This window comes from Phalacrocorax aristotelis, chromosome 5, assembly GCF_949628215.1.
Source record: "Phalacrocorax aristotelis chromosome 5, bGulAri2.1, whole genome shotgun sequence".
NCBI classification, from domain to species: domain Eukaryota; kingdom Metazoa; phylum Chordata; class Aves; order Suliformes; family Phalacrocoracidae; genus Phalacrocorax; species Phalacrocorax aristotelis.
In genome coordinates, this window is record NC_134280.1 from 17,324,701 (window position 1) to 17,350,454 (window position 25,754).

Below are 25,754 nucleotides of genomic sequence, written 5' to 3' on the forward strand. Positions count from 1 at the left end.
CATTATTATTTTTTAGGAAGGGGCAGCATCTCTCCCCCTCCTTACAGTTAAGCCCTCCAGATTGCAGGTTTCACGGTGAAGTTTTTCAAGGAGGAAAAGCCACGTCCGTGCACACACACGCTCACACACATGCACACGCACGCAGGCAACAAACGGTTCCACACTTGGATGGACAACAGTCAGAGTCCTGCTTGTCCAAAAAAGATTTCTGACCTCCCATTTGAGAGGAACTGGATGGAGAAGGATATCTTTCCTTTTTGGATTATTTCCTTTTGAAGTCCACAAATATTTTGGGGGGGTGGGGGTGGGGGGTAGTCATGCTGTTGCAGGAGCTGTGTTCCCCTCCCCGGCTCATCTCTAGACACGAAGCCAGCAGTCCCACTCCCTCTCCCGACGTATCAAAATCTGCCTGGATCCAGGGTGGTTGTTTGAGACTGAAGACAAATCAAATCAACTCATGTGAGTCCCAGCAATGTGGGGAGGAGACTCCAGAGGACTGCAGCGAGGAGAGGGAACACTGGTGGCCACAAAGTTTTCTCTCGAGACCCTTTAGAAAATGGCTGGCTAACCCAAAAAAAAAAAACCCAACCCCCAAAAAAAGAACCCACCCGAAACCCGTACTGGAAAATCACCAACTCGGAGAGCTTCCTACACTGGGGTGGCCTCTGCTTGCAGCAGGGGGGCACAGGTGGCGTCGGGGAGAGGCGCAGGATGGCGGAGCGGCCGGGGCTGGTTTGTCTCTGGCTCTGTCCTTTCCTTGCTGAATCCTTGTTGTCAAGAGGCTGCTGTAGATTCCGAGTCCTCAGTTTCTTCAGGGTTTTTTCCTCTTTTTCTTTTCTTTTCTTTTCTTTTCTTTTCTTTTCTTTTCTTTTCTTTTCTTTTCTTTTCTTTTCTTTTCTTTTCTTTTCTTTTCTTTTCTTTTCTTTTCTTTTCTTTTCTTTTCTTTTCTTTTCTTTTCTCCTTTTTCCTTTTTCCTTTTTCCTTTCTTTCCTTTTCCTTTCTTTCTTTTGTTTTTTCTTTCTTTTCCTTTTTTCCTTTATTTCCCTATTTCCCTTTCTCTTTTTTCTTTTTTCTTCCTTTCTCTTTTTTCTTTTCTTTCCTTTCCTTTCTCTTTTTTCTTTTCCTTTCTTTTTTCCTTCTTACATGAGATGAAAGGAATCGGAGTCCCGGGGCGCGGGGAGGTGCAGAGGGGCGGGAGGAAGGGAGCCTGGGTAGGTAGTGATGGGGCAGAGGGAGGGGATGCAAATTCACTCCACGTTGCTGCTGTCGAACGCGTGGCACTGCAGGTCTCCACTCAGGTAGTCAGTCCCCGGCAGCTTCATGCCATATTTGTCCACGCACCAACACAACCCACGCTTCCGGCCTCGGGAGGGCTTGCACTGGGGAGACACCCAAGGGCAGAGATCAGGAGCTTGCCACCAGACACTGTGTAGCTCTGTCACACTGGGATCAGGATCAGCCCTGCGCTTTGCCCTTTTCACCCCAGCGATGCAATTCCCTGGGTAGAACCCAGCTCTCTGCTTTCAGGACATGTCCATCTATGCCCAGTGTTCTCTGACTTTTCCTCCTCCCACACCAGCTCCTTCAGGATGCTTGCCTCAGGCCAGATGGCACTTGCAGCCATCAGCAAGGCCACCCACCACCAGCTGTGCCTGCAGATGCTCACAGCAACCCCCCCACCAGCTCAGCAGAACCTCTATTCTTTCCAGGGCAGCAGACCCTCCCTGGGTGGGAAGCATCCCTCTGTGGGGCTCTTTCTTACCTGCTTCCTCTTGTAGAAGCCTTTTCGGTCGCAGTTGGGGAGGTGGACAGCACGGGGGACCATCCGCTGGCTGCTCTTGAGCTCCTGCAGGGAAGCCTCCATGTGCCTGCGGCAGGGGCCCTGCAAGCAGGGAGAAGATGGAGCATGAGAAGGAGAGCACCCTGCAGCAAGCCTACAGATGCAAATGGCCCCAGGTCCCCCGTCCCCTGCCACTGGCACCCACTCCCAAGAGAGGCAAAGCCCTCCCACACCCCCTGCCTATGGGCGCTCCACAAAGGGAAGGCAAAGGCACCCACCAGCTCAAACTCTTGCCGGAGCTCAGGGATGACGACACGGGGGTGCGCCGTGTTCTCTGCCATGCCCACGAACTTGGCCAGGGTCAGCTTCTTCCGGCGGTCCTTCTTCAGGGCCTCAGCCTTGAGCTCGGAGAGGCGCCCATGCTTGGGCCGGTAGGACTTTGGTGGGTAGGTCTCCTCTGTCATCTCTGATGTGGTTGGTTCCTCATGCTCTCGGGACTCCCGTTCTGGAAGGGAGGGAGTACCAAACTGTCAGGTCTCCATGAGCTGACTGGGGCTTGCTTTTGCACAGCGAGCCTCCTGTCCAACCCCAGAGGACATCTTTGCACCAGGCAGGATGGGAACAAATGACCAGAGAAATCGTCTTCCCAGCTGCTGCCTACAGCTCTGGCTTTACCCCACTGTGTGGGACTTGGCATGACTTTTGTGTGACCCCCAAGCTCAGGACAGGAAGGTGACTGAGAGCACGGAGGAACTGGGGGTCAGGATGGGGTCCTACATACAAGGCCATCATCGTTTGTAGTGCGTCAGTGGAGAAGGACTGGTGGGCTGGTTACCCCAAACCCAGAAAGGACCAGATGACACACAAAATGTGGCAGAGAAGCCCCTCTTTAGCCATGGTGAGAGGATTGTGACAAATTCACACCCCACCCCTCTTTGCAGATGCAAGAGTAAAAGTCAGGGATACTCAAAGATGAGACAACTCCAAACAACTCCGAAGTCAAGGTCAATCCCACAGCAAAGCCACCACGTGGTTGGGCAGACACTTCAGCAATGATGCCAAAGATGCAGACGACAAGTGCTGGGATCTCCAAGGTCCTCGGTCTGCAGCCCCACGCTCACAGGACCGAACCAGCTCCCATTCGCTGGCACCCACTGAGCAGCTGGCAAAGCCCAGGGTAATGCTGCCGAGCAGTGCTGCCTGACCGTAGCTGCCACCGATAGTACCGAGAGCAAGGGAGGTGCACATTTAGGCTCTGCCCATGGCAGTCGCCTTCCTATACACCCCCTGCCTTGCCCCAGCGTGACCTGTGCCGGCAGGATGCAGTCAGGAGCCCTGCATGGTTATATATAGGAGAGAGCTGGTGAAAGTCTAAACTTAGATGACTTGTGACATTTAGTACAGCCACTGGAGTGAAAAAGGGTTATTTCTGGACTAAATCTGAACAGAGTTTAAGGCTCCTGAGGCTCCTGGTCTCCCAGTCCCTGGTTCCCAGCACTGCACTGATGCCAGGTTTGTGCCAGGGCCAGCAGGCAGGCACAGGGGAACCCACTGTGGTGGAAGGAGAAGCATCAGTGGCTGAAAACCCTCCCTGCACTCTGTCTCCCATGACTTCGATGCCAGAGAACCTGGCCCATCCCCGCCTGCAACCCCATGGTGAAGATCGCAGGGCACCAGTTTTGCCCCTCCTTGCAACATCACTGTTGGAAGAAAAGAGAAAGGCTCGGTATCAAAATAAAAGTGGATAAACCGCCCCCCTCAGCAAGGCAAACAGGAGTCTCCCTGCAGCCCAGCTGCTCCCTGGAGCCCAGGTGCACCCCCGGGGGAAGAAGGATGGCTCGGCCCCAGCAGGGCCCAGGGAGGGCAGCCCGGCGCGGGGGGACAGAGGCGCTGCTCAGCGGCAGATGGCAGCACCGGCCTGCCACACGCGCCCCCGGCGGGGTGGCCTTGGAGGCGGCCGAGGGGACAGGCTGGTCGCTCGGCACCCAAGCCTGCCACGGCTGCCAGCCTCCCCTCCCTCCTTGCCAAGGCAGACCCGCCCTCCCCCAGCAAAACTGGAAAGTTTTCCACAGCCACTTATTTATTAAAGCAGCAGCATTTTTTTCTCTTTCCACAAGAACAGAGCTGGGACAGCATCCCAGACTCAGCACCCTCCTAACTGCCCAGAGCAAGGTAAATAACCCCGTGGACTATCCCAAGGACTCGCACATATCCGCAGGATGGGATTCTCTTGCTATTTTGCCACATGATGCTCGTATGTTTGGGGTTTTTTGTCTTGCTGCAGGACTCAAAGGCCCCCGCAGGATGAGGTTCCTCTATTATAAGGGGATGACAGACAAGGGACAGGGAAGAAATTGATTAAATTGGGCGTGACCTTGTCCCCCAGGAAATGACACTGTACAAGGTGCAGTAGAAGAATATACTTTGCCACAAAGATGTTGCGGCAATCCGAGGTCTGAAAGGAGACCAGAGACATCTGCAGTGACTAAGCCCTTTCCACAGCAATGAAACACGCTGTGATCTGTCTCAGGAATCCCCTCTGGCACTGACTGCCAGGGCCGAACATGGCAGAGGCAGGGCATCTCCCTCGGCTGCCCTATGGTAATTAAGCGGAGAGGAGGATTCACACTGGCGCAGGCAACCCTACAATAACGCAAGAGGGGCACAGCTCATTACCTCTGCAATAACAAATATCAGAGGCACAGCTACCTGGGCAAACCTAAAATAACAAACAAATAGGACAAGGCACCAAGGATTCAGTCAGAAAAACAGCACGGGGTGTCCAGTCCCTGGTACTCGCAGTGCAATGGGTGTTTGCAGCGGCTCAGCCTGCTCATATGGTCAGCAGCTTCAGCCTCTGCAAACACCTTATTTCTCTGCTTTCTGCAAGCTGCCAGCCAGCCAGAGCGGGATGGAAGCTGGGGACTAACATGGGGCCCTTTTCGCAAGGGGAGATGGGAGTCATAGCAGCCCAGAGCTCTGCAGAGGGACCTGAGAGCTGGTGTTCACTGACAGCTGCCCAGCTCCCAGCCTAACTCCACTGCTGGCTGCAGGGTTGAAAAAGCACCTGGAGCTGATCCCCTTTGCCCTCCCTGGCATGCACGGGTCCCTGCTCAAGTAGCAATATGACAAGGGATGGCTGTGTTGGGACTCCTCCATCTGCTGCTCAGCAGTGGTGTCCAGTTTGGGTCTTTATTTCCCAGTGAAAGCCCCATGGATGCCTTGAAGGGACCCTTTCCTCCACCCTCTGGTGTTTTTTATAGCCTAATTTTCTTCAGCAACAAAGCTGAAGCAGTCCCTGCTCATACACTCAACTACCTGTGCCCTAATTTGATACCAACCTGACAATTTTGACAAACTGAAGGGCAGAGGTCTCTGACACACAAACTCCTGACAAGGTCTGGGCAGCTGGTGATGGTCATTCCTGGTGCCAATGCAAGAAAGGCAGAGCACCCATGCAGGCTGCCCATTTTGCCTCCTGGCTGGCTCATCCACATCAACCTGCAGCCGCCTGCTGCAGCTGGGACCAGACACCCACATCAGCATCTCCAGAGTCCCTGCACCTGCCTGCCCAGCCTCACGCACCAGCTCATTCATGAACTTCCATCTGCCTCCCTGGGGCTGTTTCATGGCAGGCAGCAGTCACCACTGCACCTCTGCTCCCAAGGAGACCCCAGCAGAAGCAATGCCCAATTTCCCTGAATGAGCCTTAATTGTGCCTGTCTGAGACTCAGGAAGGAGGCTGGAGTTCCTTCTCCCTCGCTGTCAGGATCTGGCCGGCTGCACAGCCCCTTCCCTCCTACTCCCATCTGCCTTGCCAACCCAGTGACTGGGTTTCAGGCAGGTAGCTGTTTGCAGAAGAGCATGCTGCATCTCCTTAATTCAACTATGGGCACAAGGCATAGGCAGGAAGGCCCTACTCACCATGTCCCCAGCTGGGGGACAGTGGGAAGCAGGAGGTGAGTGGCTCTAACATCTCCATCCTTTTTCCCCACTCCTCAGGAGGAGGTGACCTTTCAGCAGAGGTCCCAGGCTCACTGGCCACACAGAAGAATGACATTGCTGGCCAAGTCGAGGATGCCTGACTAGCCTGGAGGCAAGACCTGGGCTGTAGCCATCTCAAGGGGATGTTGATCCTACAGCCTAGGCAGGAGACTGAACTAAACTTAGAGCCACCCAAAGGCTTCATGGCTGGTCTAATGCTGTGGTGCCCATTGAAGACCCTGGGAAAGAGGGGTGAGCATCTGGAGATGCTCCTGACAGAAGTCAGGCCAGAAGACCTGTGTGTTGATGTCCTAATTCATGCAGGCTCCCATAAGCCCTGGGAAGCAGAATATAGCCACAGCAGAGCATGGGCTGTCCTCTGCCCTAGAGCTGAGGGCTTAGTGCCCTCTCCCTGCTCCAGGCTGGCCGGAGGGAGCTGCCTAGCAGGAGGCATTTCCAATCCTTTCCCCCTGCCCCTGCAGAAGGGACACAGAGTAGCAAAATACCAGACACAGTTTCGGAGAAGCTGCAAATTGCTCCTGTCCAGCTGCCTGCTGTCCGTGACAGGCATCACCCAGAGAAGCCTGTGCGCCTTCCTGCACCTAGGCCAAAACCCAGCCGGGGTGCTTCTGGCCTCCAGACATGTGTGAGGTCCCCACGGGGGGAGGGTGTGGGTGTGTGTACACATGTGGGTGTGGGGTGTGTGGGAACACCACCTCCCTGCTTGCTGACATTACAGAGAGAAGCAGGAAGCTTGTTCCAAATGGTTAGGAGGCTTGAATTTTCGTAACACATTTTCATCAGTTTCTGGCAGGAAGGTAGGAAAAGCATCTATTGACCACTGCTGCTAATGATCCGTGCTCGTTACATCCACAGCGCACTGCTAGAGGACTTGCTGTCCTGTTCAGACACCCAAAAAAAAGCGACATGCCCCTAAGGACAAGCACAACCATAGCACAACCTTGCTAAACAGTCCTCTTGATTATTATCATTATTTACAGCATGAGCATTAGCATAATACACCACGTAAGCAGGAAGGTGTCGGAGAAAGACTTAATGGGGATCTCAGTTAAACCTCTGGCATAGGAACGACAGCAAATGTCACCTTGAGAAGTTGCCCAGTCCTTCCTTTGACCCCAGACTTGGCGACCTCTGTTCAGAGGTGCTCACTGCAAGATGGAAATTAAGGATTATATTACCCAGGGCCAAAACATCACTGCTGAGAGAGCAGTGAGCGTTGCCCACTATACAGCACGGTGCAACAGTGCACAATGTCTGTGCTCTCCACCGGAGGAGGATTAACCCCAGGATGAAGAGCCACCTTCCAGTGTTCCCATGAAAGAAATATCCTTAGCTACAGGACTTTACAAGTGATCCCCCACCCTGCTTTGACAATGGGCTCCTATTGATTTTGGGCCCTGGTGGCAGCTATCTTTACACACCCCAGTTTCTGTCCCATTGCTGCTTACAACAACGCGGCATTTTCCAAGCCTAGCTGGGTGATCTCTGACACCCTGACTTTCTTCCTGGCAGGAGGGACAACATTTTGGGATCAGACACCTAGGCAGCAAACACTGGCGATAGAGAAGGGAAAAAATTTACAGGAGAGGCTGGGGGAGAGAGGGAGGGATTTTTCTGCAGTTCCCATCGATTGGGACCCCAAAGCACTAATCAGCCAGATCTGTACACTCCCTCCACGCTTCACCCATAACAACAGGTCCCCAGCACAAACAGCTGCAGACTCCTATCTACAGCGGCTTCATTATCTGCCCAGGCCCACGCCAGCTTCTTACGTCTTTCTGCTGGACTTTACACGCACATGCAGGCAGAGGCAATGATTGCTGAAATCAATCTTTGTCTTCTTCCCTGTACCTACCAGAGGGATGGGATCCTCCCATTTCTCCTTCCTCCCCCATCCTTTATGGTACTGGTTCTTGCTGGGCAATGCAAAGCAGTTGCTGGCTCCTGGTGGCTGGGAGAGGAGGAACATTGGTGCTGTCCCTGAAAACAGCTTTTGCACTTGCAAATCACGTTAGAGATGTACCTATTTTTCTTCATATTGGGTCTTACACAGGACATCTGTGCTCAGGTCCCTGGCTGGTAAAAGCCTCCATTGTGCATTTCCTCCAGCTGCCCTCCCCATTTGTCCCCACTCCAGAGGGGTAGACGTGCCTGACCTACACTGAAACCTCCTGGGATGGGCAGGCAGGTTCCTCCCCAGCCTGGACTTGCACCTGTGACCATGACAGGGAAAAAAAAAAATCCCTCCCTCCTGGTCAGCACACAGGGATGGCCTCTGTGTTTGCATTCCCAAAATGCAGGCAGGGAAGGGATAATGCAGGCAGGGAAGGGATGCAGAGTGAGGACGGTCATCTCATCTCGCGCCCTTTGGCAGCTGGGGAGCACAACTGAGCAAAAGCATTCCTGAGCTCCCTGGAGGCTGCCGGGATCAGCACAGACAGAAGGGAGCTTTCACCGCCCTAGTGAAAAACAGCTCATTTATGTTCCTATTGCAGACACAACCCCCTAATGTGGTGGTGAGCAACCCCCAGCCCCTCATCACAGCCCTGCAGCGGTGGGCAGCAGAGCCTGCTCAGGCACGATGCCTGGGGCTGGGGTCACTGCTCCAGACCACCGCCCCAGTGAAGTCAGGCAGTGATCTCAGGCAGCCGCCCAGCCCGAGGCCGTCTGGCACCCACCAGAGGAGGAGCAGCCAGGGCCGGGGATGTAGGCTCTGGCCAGTCCCTCTGCTACCCCAGGGCGTTGGCTGCTGCAGAGCCAGCTGCAATGTGCCTTGGACTTTCGACGAACTTTTGTGCTTTGGTGGTGACTCTACAGCAGCCGGTGCGGCCAGCCTGGTGGGGACTGGTGAGGGAGCATGCTGGTGATGCTTGGAGGAGATGAGAGACTGGGAAGAGACACTACACACCAAGGACAGAAAAATAGCAGCCCAGCTTGGACTGTCACCCCACCTCCCCCAAGTCACAGCAAAGCGCAACAGGCCTGTGTCAAATAACGCCTGTCCACTAACAGAGAGGTGTTGGAGCTTCGCTGGATGGCTCAACTCCACGTCTAAATCATTGCAGAGATGCTGCACCCTCCAAATCGTGACCAGCCCCATCATTTGGCTTGGGTGTTGATTTTAGGGTGGAGCAACATATCTCAGGAGGCTCCACTTTCTCTTCCTGTGACTCCAATGGTCTCACTTAGGCCTCCAAAGGTCTGAAGTTAAGAAAGATAAATCCCAGTGCAGATTCCCTTGTAGCCTGTGGTGCAGCTCTCATGAGTGGCAGTGCCAAACTGTTTTACAGGCACAGGAGCAATAGTAAGAAAACACAGACCCTATTTCCTTCACTGGGAATTAGGTACCTCAATGGCTTCCAAAGGCAGCATATCACCTTTGTGATCTGCAGAGCGTGGAAGGAAGTCTTTAGCAGTCAAAGCGTCGTTGAGCACCCACAAAAACACGCACTTTGCCCCACCATGGCCAGTCGGCTACCAAAGACATATGATCAGAGTCCAAATAGTCCACTGCCCAAAAGCCACACAAGCTTTTGGAAGAGAGCTCTGGGGTATCCCAGTACCTTAAATCCCTGTGACAGCACGGTGAAAGTTGCTGGGACATCACTCTTGCCCCACAGAGACACATTTAAAGAGAAGGATAAGGATCAGTGGGACCAAGCTCAGAGAAGAGATGGAAATGCAACCAGGGGATGGGAAGGACTCAAATCTAGGTTAAGATTTATCTTCATTTTATTAAGCCAAGGCCCAGTGTGATGCTTGGGGACAGCTCAGGAATAACTGGAAAGCCTCAGAGAGTGGGGATAGATGGCAGAGGGATGTGCTATACTGTGGCTGGGTTTTTTTAATGTTATTGTTTGGGCTTTGCTGAACTAGCCAGGAAGACCAGCTCTTTCTCAGGAGATTTTTGTCTCCTCAGCAGAAACCTGTGGATGCAGATTCTGCTGCATCAGCCAGGGCTCACCTGCAGAGCATGAATATCAGGTGCTTGGGCTGCCCCCAGGTTCACATAGGATTCATGGGAAAGGGAGATGATCATCCTGATGACCTCGGTGTCATCATACAGAGCTGGATGGGGGAGAAATGCAGCTCAGCGTGTGGGAGAGGAACTCTCAAAGGAACCAGCTTGTGTTTTCATCTGCTCTGGAAGCACAGGGCCTATCTGTAGGAACTGATCTCTGGGTCAGCACCACTTCTCCGCAGTGCCAGCAAGTGCCGCGGAGGTAAGAGAGGTACGGCTATGGGAACTTAAACCGTAAGGAAGGCTCCGCATTGCTGTGTGCCAAATGATACTTTCCTGAGCTGCCCTTCCTTGCTGCAGCCACAAAATAAAACTCCCTGGAAGCAACTCTCTAGAGCAAGGAGAAAAGCAGGTTTAGAGATGGGGAGCACCATGATGTAAGCTCCTCCCCTAGATGTTGCTAGCTGTTAGTTCAGCAGGCTCCAAGCATCTATGCTGGGCTGAAGAGCCAAGCTTGGGCATCAGCTGGAGAGCTGGGATGGTTCTGACCTGGGATGTACAAGCAAGGACTCACTGTTGTCTTTGACCTGTCTCCTTCCCTCCAGAGAGCTCCTAAATCTGGCTATGATGAGTTCTCAGCAGAGGCTTGGGAGCTAGCAATGCATATATAGGACACAGGAAGTTCAGGTGAAGGTCTGGGCCTGTGGCAGACAGGGAGTGTGGCCAGAGACTTGGGGATCCCAGCAACAACTCTTTGGTGCAAGGGGGAACACAGAATGTCTAACCAGTAAAAGAGCTGCGAAACTTTCCAGAGTTTCTCCCTCCAGTAAGACGATGAACATGCATCCATCCATTACAATTAAATTATTCCAACGTGCGCCATCTTGCAAAATTGCAGGCATTATGTTTCTAAATAGTTGCTTGTATCAGCCTGACATTTCCTGAACAAAGTTATCTTCCAGGGAACTGAGCTGGCAAGTGGAGGGGAAGGAAGTATTTCAGGATTAGATTTACATCAAGAAGCTCCTGTTGCTGATGCACTGATGATAGGAAGATAAAGCATATTTCCTTCATGTCATCTGGAGACTACAGATGTTCACCATTCCATATGCTGAAACTGCAGAAAAAGCTGAGTTAAACTGAGGAATGACCCAGAGAAATCTAAATAAATCATCTTTCAATATCATAGTGACCAAGACATATTTTTCCTTCCTGGAAAAGATTAAATCATTCAGTCTTTCTTAGTCTTGCGTCTTTTCCAACAAAGCCACCCTAGCTGCAGGTTCCATCAGTTGTAATAAAGGTGGCAAAAAACCCACCAGGCTGCCAAGGAACTAAGAGCAGAAAAGAGCAAAGAAGGAAAGTCAGGGAAGAAGACTGCATGACAGTCTCTACCTAACTGACAGTAAAAGTGAGGAAAATCTAAAGTAGCTCCTGAGAAGCATTGCTTAACTGTTTACCAGCAGTTTCTCCATGGGGTTTATCTGTGGCAAAGACAGAAAAACCCTTCCTAGAAAACAATCATATTTTCAGGTCTTCTGAATGAAAACAAAAGGGTGTGAACTGCTCATCTGGCCACGAGGTATGTCTTTAGGAATGAAGGAGGTGTGACAGATTGGAAGAGAAGCCTAATAGCATCCATCAGCTATCATTATTGTATGAGAAATAAGGGGACAAGGAGGACTTTTTTGGATGGAGGTATCTCAACAGCAGTGGTGGAGGAAATGTCACTAGGGAGAAAGAGTAGGTAGCTTTGCCCCCTTGGACTATGTGGGGCCTGTCTCCAAAAGGTAGGTGTCAATATACACAAGATGTCAGGAAACCTGGACTTGAAAGCAGGATGCTGCCAGGACAGTGACTCTATTTTGATCACTGAAACCCAAACGTGACAAATCATAGTAGAGCCAGGTGCTAAGAAGGCCTTAGAAAGAGAACCATAACGAGGAAGTGTTGCTGGCGGCCATCAGAAGCTGGAACATCACTGTGGATATTGTAGCATTTTACCCTGAGAACAATGTGCAATTAAGAGGAAACCTCCATATTAAAGAAGATGATCCTGAGAGGAGGATGTCCTACCACAGATGTTGCTACCACAGTTTATGCTAAGCTTTCTGGCCTACTTATGGATGAAAGTGGCTTTTGCCTTTTAGTCAGGGTTTTGAATATGATTTAGTTTCCTACCAGGCAGAAGCTTTTAACAACTGGCCTACTGGAACTGGATCTGGGAGATGCTGCTCCCACTGGAGGCTGGTGGTCTCCATCACAAGATCCATCCTCACTTATGTTATTGAGGGTCTCTGTCAGCCTCAACAGCAGCCAGTAACTGGAAGAGCCAAGAAAGTCAAACCCTTTTCCCGCCCCTGAGAGAGGTGAAGGCACATCAGGTGGAGTCTGGAGATGCACCTGTGTCAGAACTGGTCCAACACCACAAGTATTTCAGGCATGCAGCTGTGACTACAACCTCCAGCCTAGCCTGGATTAATTTCTAGGCTTTCAGCCTGACTTTCACAGCTCTGCCTTAAACCAGATGGAAAAAATCTGTGAGGTCATCCATTGCTCATCTCTGTGTCCACACCAGATGACATATTGTCACATGCACCGTCTGACCTGACTTTTATGAGCTCCAAGTGAGGAGATTTCCACCTCTCCTCTCAGGACTCCCTTCTACTTTCTTAATGGCTCCTCCTTTCATAAAGCCTTCTCCTGGAGTAGGCCTGGCCATTATTTAATCTCCCAGTCCACCTAAGCAGTACCACAAAAAAGTACCAGAAGTTTGATGTTCTCGCCCTGACAGTACTGATAAGAAGAAACTTGTCCAAGCTTGACCTTAATGGATGACTCTTGCCTCTCCTGGCCATTTCCCTCCGCACACCATACCATTGCATACACTAACCAGTTCCCTTTGGTCCAACATGATGCAAAGATGCTTTTCAATGTTAAAAAAATACCACGGGTCACTTGATGGAGCAAAGGATGCAGACCTCCATTCTGGGGTCTAAAACTCCAAGAGAGACAACTGATCACCCTTTGCTACAGGTCCGGAGCCTTTCTGGAATGATAAAATCCCTGTTGCACTTCATTGTTTCTCCTGCAACCTCAAGCCACCTCCGCTATTACAAAACCAAATAACTGAACACTGAAATGGTTATGAAATGATGCAGTAAAATTTCACCCATTTCTGCTATTTCTTCAGGAAAGCAGGAATCACAAGTGAAAGCAAAGTGACTGTATGTTGCTTTGTGTTTAGACATTATTAAGATGTATTAAGACATATATGTGGCTGTGGCAGCACCATAATTGACTGCTGGACAGGTATAAGACATGCAGTCCCTCCCTAGTAAAACTTTTTTTTGTTTTCCAGCATCTCCTTTAAATCAAAAAGTGAAAGCCATGTTCCATAGTTGTTCACTGGCTTATTTAATCACTAGGTTTTCATCATTAGTCTGATTAGACATAACATCTGGTTTCTTAAGCATGAATAATAAATGGATCTGTTGATTTAATTGTCTTCCGAGGATGAATCCCATCTGAATTTGGAAAAAGAAAATATTTCTACTGGTTTTCTACAAAAAGAAGTATGACTATTGGCCAACTTTGCCCCCAAAGTTACCTTTAAGATACGTTCCCTCTCTTGTTTAGCTAGGGGATCTTTTCCTTAAGTTATCTGTCAGGATTACCTTCTTGCCCTTAAATAGCAATCAGACCAGTTATCTCCATCAACAAAACAGTTACCTCCATCAGTGAGCCAGCTGTGTCCATCCAACAAGCAAACAAACCAAACTGCAATAACAACCCTCAAGGCAGGCAGCTGCTAAGAGCTTTCCAATCCTACTGAAGCCAACAGCATCTTCACTTTGGCCTCACAGTCCTTTGACGATTGAGGTAGCTGGCTCCCACGAAGAGGATTAGGTGCCTGAAAGCCTATGATGCTCTCGGCTTAGCGAGAAGGTGCTCAGCATCTTGCAGGATCAAGCCCTGCCAGGCTAATAGGATGTGCCAGTTTGCTGTGGGGGGTATTGACACCCCATTTTCACATTCTCTCTGAAAAAGGCAGTACCAAAATGGTGGAGGCACAGGGGAAAACTATAGGAATATCAGAGGGGTCTGGAGAATGAGGGCAATAGTGAGAGCAAGGCTTTATGCAGACACACACAATAAGTACCCACTGACTCCACAGGCATAAATTTGAAATGCCTCCTCGAAGTTTAGCCTGTTGACCAGAGTCTCTCTCCAGCCAGGGAGGCTTAGACCTTCCTGCGGGCATAGCTTAAGGCAGGTGTGATTTCTCAGCCAGAAGCTGATGGCTAAAAGACATGGATTAGCGTACTTGTCCTGGAAACATCATAAACAGAAAGGAGATCCACCAAAACATACTGAGAAACATCTTCCTCGAGAGCAAATTTCCTACGTTCCCCAGGAGTCCCAAATTTCTGCAAACACATTACTCTGGCTTCTGCTGGGATTAACTGAGAGCTGTGGACTGGCATGAACACTGAGGGGTCCCCTCAGATCGCTAGCATCAAAGAGCCACCCCCAAAACAACATCTTGCTGAGAGTTGCCTTGGCTACACAGCTGAAGGAATAGAGACTGTTTCATGGTGGTTGAGTGGTGAGAGGGTGAGGGACTTCATTCCTTCATCACCAGACGCAATGTGATCCTTCCTGGTTGGGCAGAGGCATCAAGCGTGACCTGTGCTCAATGATCTCAGATAGGCAGCCCCAGGGTCCAGGAGCGCTGGCAGAGCAGCCACCCCACTCTGAGACCCACGGGCAGCCCTGCACATCGCCCCAGGGAGACCCAGCATGGAGGCTCTTGCTAAATGGACCTGGGGGGTCCAGGTCTTGGAGGATAGCAGCACACAGGCCAGGGTTCCCTCTCCTTGCCAGCATAGCCTCCTCATGCTTTTGCCTACACCTGTCCTGAGGATAAACAGATAATATCTATCTTTTTACCTGCAAAAAAATCTCCTTACAAATGACTACACGGTTATTATGCTGGCTGCCAGTGAGTTCACCCAGGGCAGACTCTTTGGATCATGTCTGACCTCTGCATGCACCATGCATTCAAATCCTGCTGCTTCCTCCTTCTCAACGCTGGAGGTTGTACCTCCTGCCCTCAGCTTGCCACATTTCAGCAAATTTGCCATCTTTCCGCAATTCAGTTGTTCTTTCCCAGTCTCCCAAAGGTCAGTTGCTGCCTAGGCAAAGAGAAGTTTGCAGGGTACCAGCACACTCAGTGCCCCTGATGCCATCTTCTCTACCGATGCCACCAGGCACCGCTGCCCGCCAGCGTGTCCTCCAGCCCTGGCATGCAGTGGGAGGATCAGCTGCCCCTCTGCAAGTCACAACCTATCCGCACCTTCACTGGGATATCTCTTGGGGTATTTAACTAACATAGACCTAGTCCATCCAGAAAATACAACCCACCTCCAAGCACAGGGGCTGAGTTCAGATCCACACAGCTGGCTGGGAGGAATATCTTGCCTCTCTCTCCTTCCTTGCCTCCCCTTGTTTGATATGCTCACCTGCTGTACCTCATTTCTCAGCCCTCAGTGGGAGGACAGGGTAGGCTGGTCTGTATGCCAATATCTGATCTTGATGGCAAAATACTGATGTGCCAGTCATAAGCAGAACCACTGCATCTAGGAGAGGTCTGTGTGTGTTGCCTGGAAACCATTCTGCCCCCAGAGCCAAAAATGCTCCGTGTGTGTGTTTGCACACATTAGATGTTTGTGCAGGCATGCGTGGGCGTGTGAACATGGGTACATGTGTGCATATGCTCACATGCATATTTTCCTTGTGCGTATTAATCCCGCTGCTCTGCAGCCCACATCGAGGGGCAGGTGTGTTCCAGCCAAATTCGGCTTTTATTTATGTCTGACCTTGAATTTGCACTACTAAGTGCTTGGTAAAAAGGTAGGCAGGATTTGCTGTGCTGTGGGCCCTTTTATCTCCCCTGTGACTTAGCACAGGTGAAATGAGCTGCAACTGTTCTTAGTGGCTCGCCCCTCTCAGCAGAGGAGGACAAGCCTAGGAAGGGCTGAGGTTCCTGCCCCGCTTCCCAGACTGCTCCCAGGCTTTCCAGTTTGGGTGAAGAGCACTGGGAACTGCCACCGCTATAACAGCTCCCCCAGCTGCTCCTACATCTGTGCTGCCTTTCAACCCAGCATGGGTAAAACTTCCAGCAGACGTTAGGAGGAAGCAGAGCACCGCACTGCGTGCGAGGCAGCGCCCGCTCGCTGCTTCTCCTCCTCTCCTTCCTCCCCGGCAGCCCTGACATATGTGTGCCAAACTATGCAACCAGAAGAAACCAGGGGCTATCCCAAGCTCTCCTACCCCTATCTTCAGAGCCTGACGGGACACCTCACCCCTCAGTCATGCAAATGCTTCCAGTCGCACACGACTGTGCTCGTGCCACCAACGTGCCAAAGCTGCGACAGTCATCTGGGCACAGGATGCTGGTGCTTAAATGACATGAGGAGGCACACAGCCTTCCTCCAGCATCCCTCAAGTTTGCAGAGGCTCCCATTTAAGGCCAGCCCATTCTCCATGGCAGCAGTACAGGCTCTGGAGGGGCTCCCTCCGTTCACAGCACTCCAGACCAGCCCTATCACTCACGCATGCACGCGCGCACACACGCACGCACAGAGCCACGTCTTTTCTCCGGTGAACTCTGCTGGCACCCAGCAGGAATTTCGTTTGTATCAACTACTCAATATTCTCGCTCCTTCTGTAGGAACCAGGCTGCCGAAAAATCTTTCCAGCCAAGGCCCCTCCTTTCCTGTTTGAACCACCCCATCCCTCCCTCCCCTGAACACACACACTGCAGAAACCCAGCTCTCTTGCTGGCACCTGATGGATTTCACCCTTTTTTTTTTTTTTTTAAATATTGTTATTGTTGTTGAAACTTCAGATCAAAAGAAAAATGGAGATTTTCCTGTTTCGGATCCGAGCGTTTGCAGGCCTGTTGCTACTAGCTTTTGCCTTGACAGTTCGAGAGCTGCTTTGCACAAAGGACCTGCCGCTCAGCACCAGCCGGGTCCCTCCCCGAGCGACACATGTTCACAAGCCAGCGCGTCCCAAGCGCCCCGCTCCCACGACCCCTGCCCTAACCCTCACCCTCACCCTGGACCTCAGAGCGGGGCTGCCCACCTGCCCCATTGCGTCCCATCACTCGCCCCTGACGCCCCTCATTCCTGAACGGGAAGGAGAAATGGGGTGGAGGGAATATGCCGAGGAGGGATAAAGGACTGCACCGAACATGAGCTGCAGGAAACTTGGGCTCGGCAGCACTCCTCCTCTGCCTACTTCCAGCTGACGCAGCAAAGATGATTTTCTTAGGGCTAATTCTCCACCCCCCCTTTCCCCTCCTGGTTATCGTTGGCTCACGGTTTCGTGAGGAAACTTGCCAAGCCTTGCTTGCTTTCTAGAAAGAGAGCAGGACTGAGAGAGGCGAAGGAAATATTTGACAACCTTTGTTTTTCCACAAGCCTTTTTAGGACAGCAGGCTCCAATCTGTGCCCTCCGCTCCCCGGTGCTTGGCCTGACCTTGCTGTCTCAGCAGGAGGAAGTCTGGCGGGAGCGCAGGGGAGAAAAATGGAAAGACGTGGTGTATTTCAAAAGAAACCTAAACAAAACAGAGAAAACCCAGAATCCTGCAGCCTCTGCCATAAATGAAGCCCATTCATGGTTTTTTACCAGGAACAGTCAATTACAGCCGTGATGTTTGGCTTTCAGTAAAGGATGGTATCTGACTGTTGTGCCAGGAAGGACTGCAGGGACCATCCTGTCAGTACCTACACATCCGTCTACTTAAAATGAGCCTTACCAAAGCTCTTTAATCCCACACTTGCTTTCATTTCCGACCTCTCAGCAAACCAGGAGCACATCCTGCCCAGCAGCTCCAGCGTTTCTCAGTACTGCTGTGCCCAGTTTACAGATGAGGAAACTGAGGCACGGTACCTGGGAGCATCTTGTTCCCAGGCAAGACATCTGGTCTACAGGAGAGCCAAGCCCAGCCTCCCAGGCTTGGGCTCTTGCAATACCGCTTGTAATGTTTCCACCTCGAATATAAGGAGGAAAGCATCTGCGATTTTAAACTCCGCCAGCACAAGAGCAGAAATAGATAGAAATGCAGTTTGATCTAGTCCTTGCTGCTGTCACACAGTTTATTTTGCAGAGTGCTGATTCTTTCTCGGCGGTTTGCAGCTCAGGGCCAATTTTGGTCGTTGATAGATCGGAGGGCCAGGCCAGCTTCCCCAGTACACAGTCCCTTCACTGCTGGCCAAACTGGCAGAGGCCAGAAAGTTCAAGTCAAACTTCATTTCTTTCCTTGCCCTGTTGCTTAGAAACACGCCTATGAAAATATACTTTGTTCTCACACGCTACCAGTCAAATGCCAAGAGAGTTTTTTCCCTCTCCCATCCTCAGGAATTCCTGATTTATTTTTTATTTCTTTTTTGCAATCGCGCAAATCTCAAGAGGAGCCTGCCAGTCTCCCGCGGCTTCCTGCAGCAGCCTCTCCAATCCAGGCTCATCTCCTGGCTGTGAACAAAACCCGCCAAAAAGAGCCCCCTGCGGCGCTTGGGGAGTCCAAACTGGAAGTGCAGGTAGTGCCAAGGGGTTGGTTTTGCAGCAAACCTGCAACTTCTTTCCTGTCCCTCTCCTTGTTCATTCAACACGTGTTCCTCATCCCAAGAAAACCAAAAGCAGAGGTATTATGAGGGTACTGGCCAAAGTTTTCATGCAAAGCACCTGCCAAAGACCCAGTTTCCTTGGGAAGGGCAAGGCAGGTGGAACGAAAGGAGATACATGCTAGGAGCCAAGCACCAAGGCTTTTTTGGGTGCCTTCGGTCTGCATGGGGCACCCTCGGCCCCACTCTCCCAGCCGCTGCCGCATTTTGGCTGCATAGCTTTGCCTTCCCGACCACACTGCCTGCCCCCAGCCATGCACACACACGCACAGAGTAAATAAACACCGGGGATGACGCGCTCCGGGATACTTCGCATAGCTCTGCTGCCAGTGGGTTATTGCCCGGCTTCCTGGGCTCCACAGCAGGAACGCAGCTCCTGGCTTCACCCTCCACTCCCTGTGCAGATGCCCTCCCAGGCCTTGCACCTTCCAGCTCCCCTTCAGAAAATCAAGCTCAGCTTTGCTGTTTCTGGCTGATTTTAAGGGAGTTTTGACATTTGTTGTCATTTGAGGGAGGGAGGAAGTTATGCACACAAAATCTGGTTTTGCTCTGAAGGATGGAGCGTAGCAACACAAACCACTGCCTGCAAGCAGCAAAGGGGAAAAATAATAAAATCATCAAGATTTATTAGGTGCTAGAAAGGACAAATGGATTCCCATTGCGTGGGTATAAGCAGAAGCTTGCTAACCAGCACAAACGACTTTTTCATGGACCAACAAAAAGTGGGGGGCTTGCTTCTGGGTTTTTTTTTGCCAAGTGGTTCCCTGGTCCCCTGGATGTGCAGACATCCTCCCTGCCTCCCTTTCACACTGTGGCAGAAATACAGAGTATTTGGAAGCATATAGGGAAAGTGTCCTTGCATCAGCTACAGAATCCAGAAATGGAAGTTTAATGCGTGCCAAACTGAAGGAGCGCTTTCTTTCGTGCTTTTGTCACGTGCAAGGTGCAAACATTTCAGAAGCTTGGCTTTGCACTGCTGCTTCCACGCCAGCCTTCATGCTTGCTTTTAACCTATTCCTTCTGATTGTTAGCAACAGCATCATTATTTTTTGTTTTCAAAGATTCCCTGTCCCTAATGCACCTGCACCTCCCTGGGCTAAAACCCATTGTCCAACAAAGACGTCCAGCAGTGGGCAGCCAGGAGGAGCAGGCTGCAATGATCAGGAGGAGAAAGCCAGAGGCCGAGCAACAAACCTGGGGGGGGCTGAGGACTTTGGGGATGGGGCAGATGGTTGCAAGGAGGTGCCCTGCCCGCCCCTGTATCCCAAGGAGCAGAGGCCAGCTCAGGCCCCAGAGCAACGTGGAGGATATGGTGAGGCAAAGGGATCAGGGAGAGGGTGAAGAGAGGGATGAAGGGAAGACGTAAAGGATGCAACTGGGGAAGGACCGGGATGCAGCTGTGACTAAGAGGGTGCATCTGGGAGGTGACGGCAGAAAAGCTTTCCATTGGGGATGGAACAACCCAGAGGTGATGATGGAAGGGGGCGGTGGGGTGGGGGAGGCTGTGAGATGATGCAACAGGAGGTTCGACCAGGGCATGGATGGAAAGAAGGATGGGAACAGCAGCAGGGGGCATGGAAGAACAGCGAGGGGGATGGAAGGGTACCCGCAAAGATGGAAAAGCATCCTGGGGGGGATGGAAGATTAGCCAGAAAGATGGAAAAGCATCTGGGGGGTGTGTGTGTAAGAGCAGCTGGAAAGATGAAAAAGTAGCTGGAAAGGTGGAAAAGCAATAGGGGGATGGCAGAGCAGGTAGCGGAAGTGGTGGTGGTGGGGAAGAAGCTGGAAAAGAAGAAAAGCAACCAAGGGGCTTGGGAAAGCTGCTGGTAGAGGAGGTGGGGAGGAGAAGGAATGGGGAAATGGAAAGATGGAAAAGCAGAAGGAGTGTGTATATGTGTGTGTGAGATAAAAATCAGGCAGAAAGATGTAAAAGCAGCCAGAAAGATGGAAAAGCAGCTGGTGGTGGTGGAAGGGAATGGAAGAGCAGCCGGGAAGGCAGAAAAGCACATGGGGAGGGGGGTGGAAGAGCAGCTGGGGAGGGTGGGGATGGAAAGGCAGACGGAAAGATGGAAAAGTAGCCGGGAAGGCAGAAAAGCAAGCGGGGGGCATGGAAGAGCACCTGGGAAGATAGAAAAGCAGCCGGAAGGGTGGGAAAGCAGTAGAAGGGGTTGGGGGGGGGGAGGGCAGGGAAGAGTAGCCAGTGGGAGGGAGTAGAAAAGCGAGCGGAAAGATGGAAAGAGAGCCGGAAAGGCGGAAAAGCAAGCGGAGGGGCATGGAAAAGCACCCGGAAAGAGGGGGGAAAGCAGCCGGGAGATGGTGGTGGGCTGGAAAAAGCAGGGGGAAAGATGGGAAGGGAGCCGGCAAGGCGGCAAAGCATCCGGGAAAGATGGGGATGGGAGAAGCGGGGGTCACTCACCGGCCTTGGCTTGCTCGCGGTAGCTCTTCTCGCTGAGGCAGACGGCGGTGCCGTGGAGCAGGGCGTGCAGCGGCTTCTCCTCGCCCTGGCGCGGGAGGCAGCGCAGCCCGCGGGCGCAGCGCTCGGTGTAGACGCCGCAGGGCTGGCCGGCGGGCAGGGCGCAGGTGAGGCAGCAGCCGCAGCCCGGCTCCTTCACCAGCTCGCAGCCCAGCGGCGGCGGCGGGCAGAGCGACAGCGCCTTGCCGTCGCAGGGCTCGCACTGCACGAAGGAGCCCAGGCAGCGCGACAGCCCCGGGCAGGCGCCCAGCAGCACCAGGAGCCGCAGCAGCATCGCGGCGGGGATGCTGCGGGTCGGGGCGCGGGGGCTGCCGCCGGCGGGGGGCGGGCGGCGGGCGGCGCTTGCCTTCCGCTTGCCCCTTCGGGGGGCAAAAAAATTAAAAAAATGAAAAAATTTCAAAAAAGAAAAGGGTCGGGGAGCGAAGCCCCTCTTGCAGGCGCCCCACTCCGGGTTTTTTTTCTCGGGGTGCGCGACCCTCCTGCTTTTCTTTTGGCGGTGGGAGCGGGGGGGCGTCTAGGTTTGCTTTGTCTTTTTTTTTTTCTTTCCCTTTTTCTCCCTCTTTCAGCTTTTTCTCGCCTCGAGAGGGGGGATTCGCACCGCGATCTGCGGGAGCGCAAAAAGAGGGGGAGGGAAGAAGGGGGGAAAGAGAGAAAAGCCTGCAGGGGTTGCACAGCCTACAGGTTGCAGGGGGAGGCGTGGGGGAGCAGGGGGGTTTGGGGAGGTGGGACGGCGATTTCACACACTCGCACGCACACACACACACTCTCAAGTCTTCCCAAAGGGCTGGGAGGAGGCAGGTTGGGAAGGGAGCGGAGTTCCTTGAAAACCAGTGTCCTGCTATTAATGCATCAAAGCAGTCAAGAGGGGGGGAAAAACCGCAGGAGAAGGAAGAGGGGACGCAAAGCTCCCCTTCCCTCTCTCTTCTTCTGCAGGAGGAGAAAGTCTCTCCCGACGCAGCGAGCTGCTGGGAAGCTTGGTATGAAGCAAAGTTGTGTTTCGATCGGCTCTGTTCAACCCTCCTGCTTTCCTCTTCCAAGATTTGCAAAGGCAAAAAAAAAAAAAAAAAAAAAAAAGCGGAAAAGAAGCCAAAAAAAGGCAAAAAAAAAAAAAAGAAAAAAGTTTTCTGCAAAGTTGGAGTGTTTTGTTGCAAAGTCTGCAGAGGAGCAGTAAAAAACGGGGAAGGGGAAAAAAAAAAAGAAAATAGAGGGAAAAAAAAAATCCACTTTGTAGATCTCCCAACACTTTTCCCCTGGAGAAGTTTCTAAAGAGACTGAATACTGCAGAACAGGCTGTCTTTTAAATAGACTGCCTCTGGCTGCCTGCCAGCCCCTAGCTGCAATTTGAGATCCCAATGACACCTCAGCTTGACTAGGTGCCAGCAGCGAGGGCCCTATCAGTGAACACTCGAGCCGGTGGGGGTGGGGTGCACAGCTTCTGACTTCTGGGCTTCAAACCCCGGGCAGTGATCAAGGATAATATTATGAGGCGAGACAAGGGGAGGAGGAGGAGGGGGAAGGGGAATCGGGGGGCGGCGGGGCGGGGGGGGGGGGAGCTCAGATCTCCACGGTTTAAGCAAAAAAAATGGAGAAAAGGGATTGCATATGGGTTGCACGGCAGCCTGGGCTGCAGGGAGTCTGGGAGGGAGAGATCAGGGCTCTGAGTTTGGGGAGGAAAGAGGGGGATTGTGTTAGCAGGGCCTGATCCTGCACACTGTACCCTGTGCTGGTAGGGCAGGGACCCCCATCCGCTGCCTGGGCAGCTGGTGGGCTGGGGACCCTCAGGGAGGAGGGAGCTGGTGCACACACCTTCCCATCAGCTCCAAAGGTGAGCGCACTAGGGAGACAGCTGGATGCGCACCAGGGAGCCACTCTTGCTTGCCCTGGTCTGGGAAGGAGCCTTTGTGTGCACAGGGTGCCCAGCTCTCCTTGCCTGCCCCTCTGCCCTTGGGCCAGGGGTAGAAACACTGGGAGGCTTTGCCCAGTGCCAGGGCGTGCCCCTGACATCCCCAAACAGCAAGGGTTAATGCAGCTGGACAGTGAGCAGGAGGGAGGGCTGGGCTGCTTGTAAGAACTGTGTTAGATTCCTCTTTGGAGAAGTTCGCTGTTGCTTAGGGCATGCCAGAGAACACGGGGAATTTTGCCATGTGAAGTCCAATTTGCACGTTTTAGCTTATTCTTCTTCTGCCTCTTGCCCTGCACAAAGTGGGGAGCGAGAAGGAAAAAAAAAAAAAAAAAAGGCACTTTGTAGTGCTCATCCTCTGGCCTGGACAGCTTGCATTTTGTTGTCTTTTGTTCCACCGCTGCATTCCTAAGGGTTACAGCTCTCCAGGCCATGGTCCTTCACACTTGCCTCCCTCAGTGCTCATTCATTGCTAGGAATGGGAAACTGGAAGCATGGTGAAGGGAATCTCCAAAATTGCAGTGTGCAGCCCCGTGGCCTGCCCAGGCAGCTGTGCACCGGGATGTTACACCTGGAGCAGAAGGAGAGCTGAATCCAGCGGGGAGGAATGGCTGAGCAAAGGGGTGGGAGTTTGCTCACAAACACAGGGTTATCTACCAGGGGAGTGGGAAATTAAAAGGGATCAGCTAATTCTGGGTGAGGTTTTCATGCGATTCAAGTCAGCCCCCCTTCCACATATGCACACACTCCTCCAAAGCCTCATGTTCCCCAGGTTTCTTTTTAGATCAGTCATCTATGCAGCTGCATTGCTTGGATTTTGCCACTAGAATGCACCCTTATCTATGGAAAGAGGTCGGATGGTTGCTTAAAAGCATTAACTCCTTCTTCTCCAAAATTTCCAAGTGTAAGGCTTTTTTTGCACCTCTCAGGTGTTCCTTCTTTTACTGCCTTCCTGCCCCATGTAGACTCTGTAATAAAGATCAACTCACTCCTGTCCTCCCCACTCCTTTTTAAAAAAGAAATCCACATTTCTAAGGTGTTTTTTTCTTTTCTTTTTACCAAGAGGTTTTCCAGAGGTTTTATTTAATACTACCTGAATCTCTGCTTAGATCACAGTTAACTGCCAAAAAATAGGCACCCTTAAGGTAAGAAAAGCCACCCCCAAGGATTTTATCTAGAAGTGGTTTTAAATGGTTTCTCCAGTTGACACTTATGACTTTTATAGCATATTAATTGCATCCTGCTGCTCATTTTTATGAGGATCTGCCACCAGTCTGAATGGGTGCTTTGCAGAAAATAGCACCAGGCAGAGAGCAAGCCCTGTTCACCTGGTGATCTGGAAGCACTTTGTGAGAGGGCTTAGGGCAGGAGAGGATTTGCTTTCCTCATTCTCTCCTTCACCCCTTAAGAAATGCTGTGCCCCATATATTAATACCTGGTACAGAGACAGCGAGAGTATCTAGATGGGTGGAGGGGAGGTTTCACTCCCACTCCAACCTGTGAGACGCAAAATGGTGAGGCGTGTACAGAACTGCCTCCATCGAGCCCAGCTGCAAGCTCTGGCATAGGCGGCTTGGGCACGGCTCGATCGCCATGAGGCAGAGATTTTGCAAGGGATCCCTGGGGAAGCTGCTCTAATTTAGGGCTGCCTGGGAACTTTCTCCTGGCCTTTCAGAGGCCAAAATCCATGTGGTGTGAAGTTGTCTAGTGCCTATCCTCATTTCACTCCTACGTTGTGCTGCAAGGACCTTCATCCATGAAAGCATGCCTGGAAACTGAGTCATATCCTCAACCAGAAGATGATAAGGTTTTAGCCATGAGGTGTGCACTGATGGTGGGTTTTCTCCCACATTATTAAAGTACCCTCAGCCATTGGGATCTTGGATCCACCTGCATTGGACCACTGAGCCCAGCAGTCAGGATGGAGTTGCAGATGAACACCTGGTCTGTGCTCCTCATGAGGGCTATCTTTTTGTCAACTTTTGCTGACACTGCAAGAAAACCCCCACTACCCTAGGAAAGCAACGGGGCAGTGTGCAGTGTACGGCTGGTCATGAGCTGTAGGAGGGCCTGTAGCTAACAAAGATCACATTTCTCCTGGCTTGTGCTCTTCCAAGGGAGATCACAATCATGTTTTATGTTTAGAAGACATGCGTTCTTATTTTGGGGGAGTGAACAGAGAGCATTCAGAGGAAACCAAGGTTTCTATTAGCATCTTCTAATATCCTTCATTACTATAGGCTCCATGTGTTACATGTGGCTCTGTTGAAAAAAAAAAGGAAATAATTATCTGGAAAGCAGGGACTGTTCTTTACATCTCAGATATGTGACACTTCATTATGATACTCTGTAATGTGCAAAAGCACTGACTTTCCTGGGTATGATAAAGAGGATGGAACATAGGCTTTAATCAGTTTGGGCAATCTGTGTGTTTTGGAGACACTTAGAACATCAAACAAGTTCAGGCAATCTAGAAAGATCAAGAACTGAATCACTGATACAAGAGTGAGATTTTTTTTCCTTCTTCCTCCAAAATCATCATCCAGTTTGTGTAGATCTGAAACTCATTAGCAAAATAGTGCTTATATGGGAGAATATATAGGGTTTTTTTTTCATGTGCAAGTATTAAAAAACACCAACAGGTTGGGAAATCAGGTGCCTGAAACATCTTTATGGAAAAAACCCAATATTTCATCCTTGGAGGGAAAAATGACCAGTGACAAAAGTGGAACTGATGGGACATGTCTGGGGCAGCAGCGCAGAAAGGGAAGGTGGGTGACAGCAGGTGGTGTAGATATTGACAAGGTACTTTGCTTTGCGTGGAGACTGGGTTGAGTGTCAGAAGTAAAATGTCGTTTCTTCCCAAGATATTTGTCCTTCCCTTGGCCACTGCCTTTTTACTTGGGATGATAACGCCAACAAGTGTTCACAGCTTCATGCAG

General features: G+C 51.5%; 1 protein-coding gene across 1 annotated transcript; it reads right to left on the reverse strand.

Moving 5' to 3' along the window:
* Positions 1 to 262: 262 nt before the first annotated feature.
* On the reverse strand, positions 263 to 21,921 carry IGFBP5 (insulin like growth factor binding protein 5). The gene is made up of 4 exons (XM_075093131.1): positions 20,856 to 21,921; positions 2,059 to 2,285; positions 1,763 to 1,882; positions 263 to 1,379 (listed from the first exon to the last, which is right to left on the reverse strand). The coding sequence occupies exons 1-4, from the start codon at positions 21,184 to 21,186 to the stop codon at positions 1,248 to 1,250; spliced, it is 810 nt and encodes a 269-aa protein (XP_074949232.1). The 5' UTR covers positions 21,187 to 21,921; the 3' UTR covers positions 263 to 1,247.
* Between the last annotated feature and the right edge of the window lie 3,833 nt (positions 21,922 to 25,754).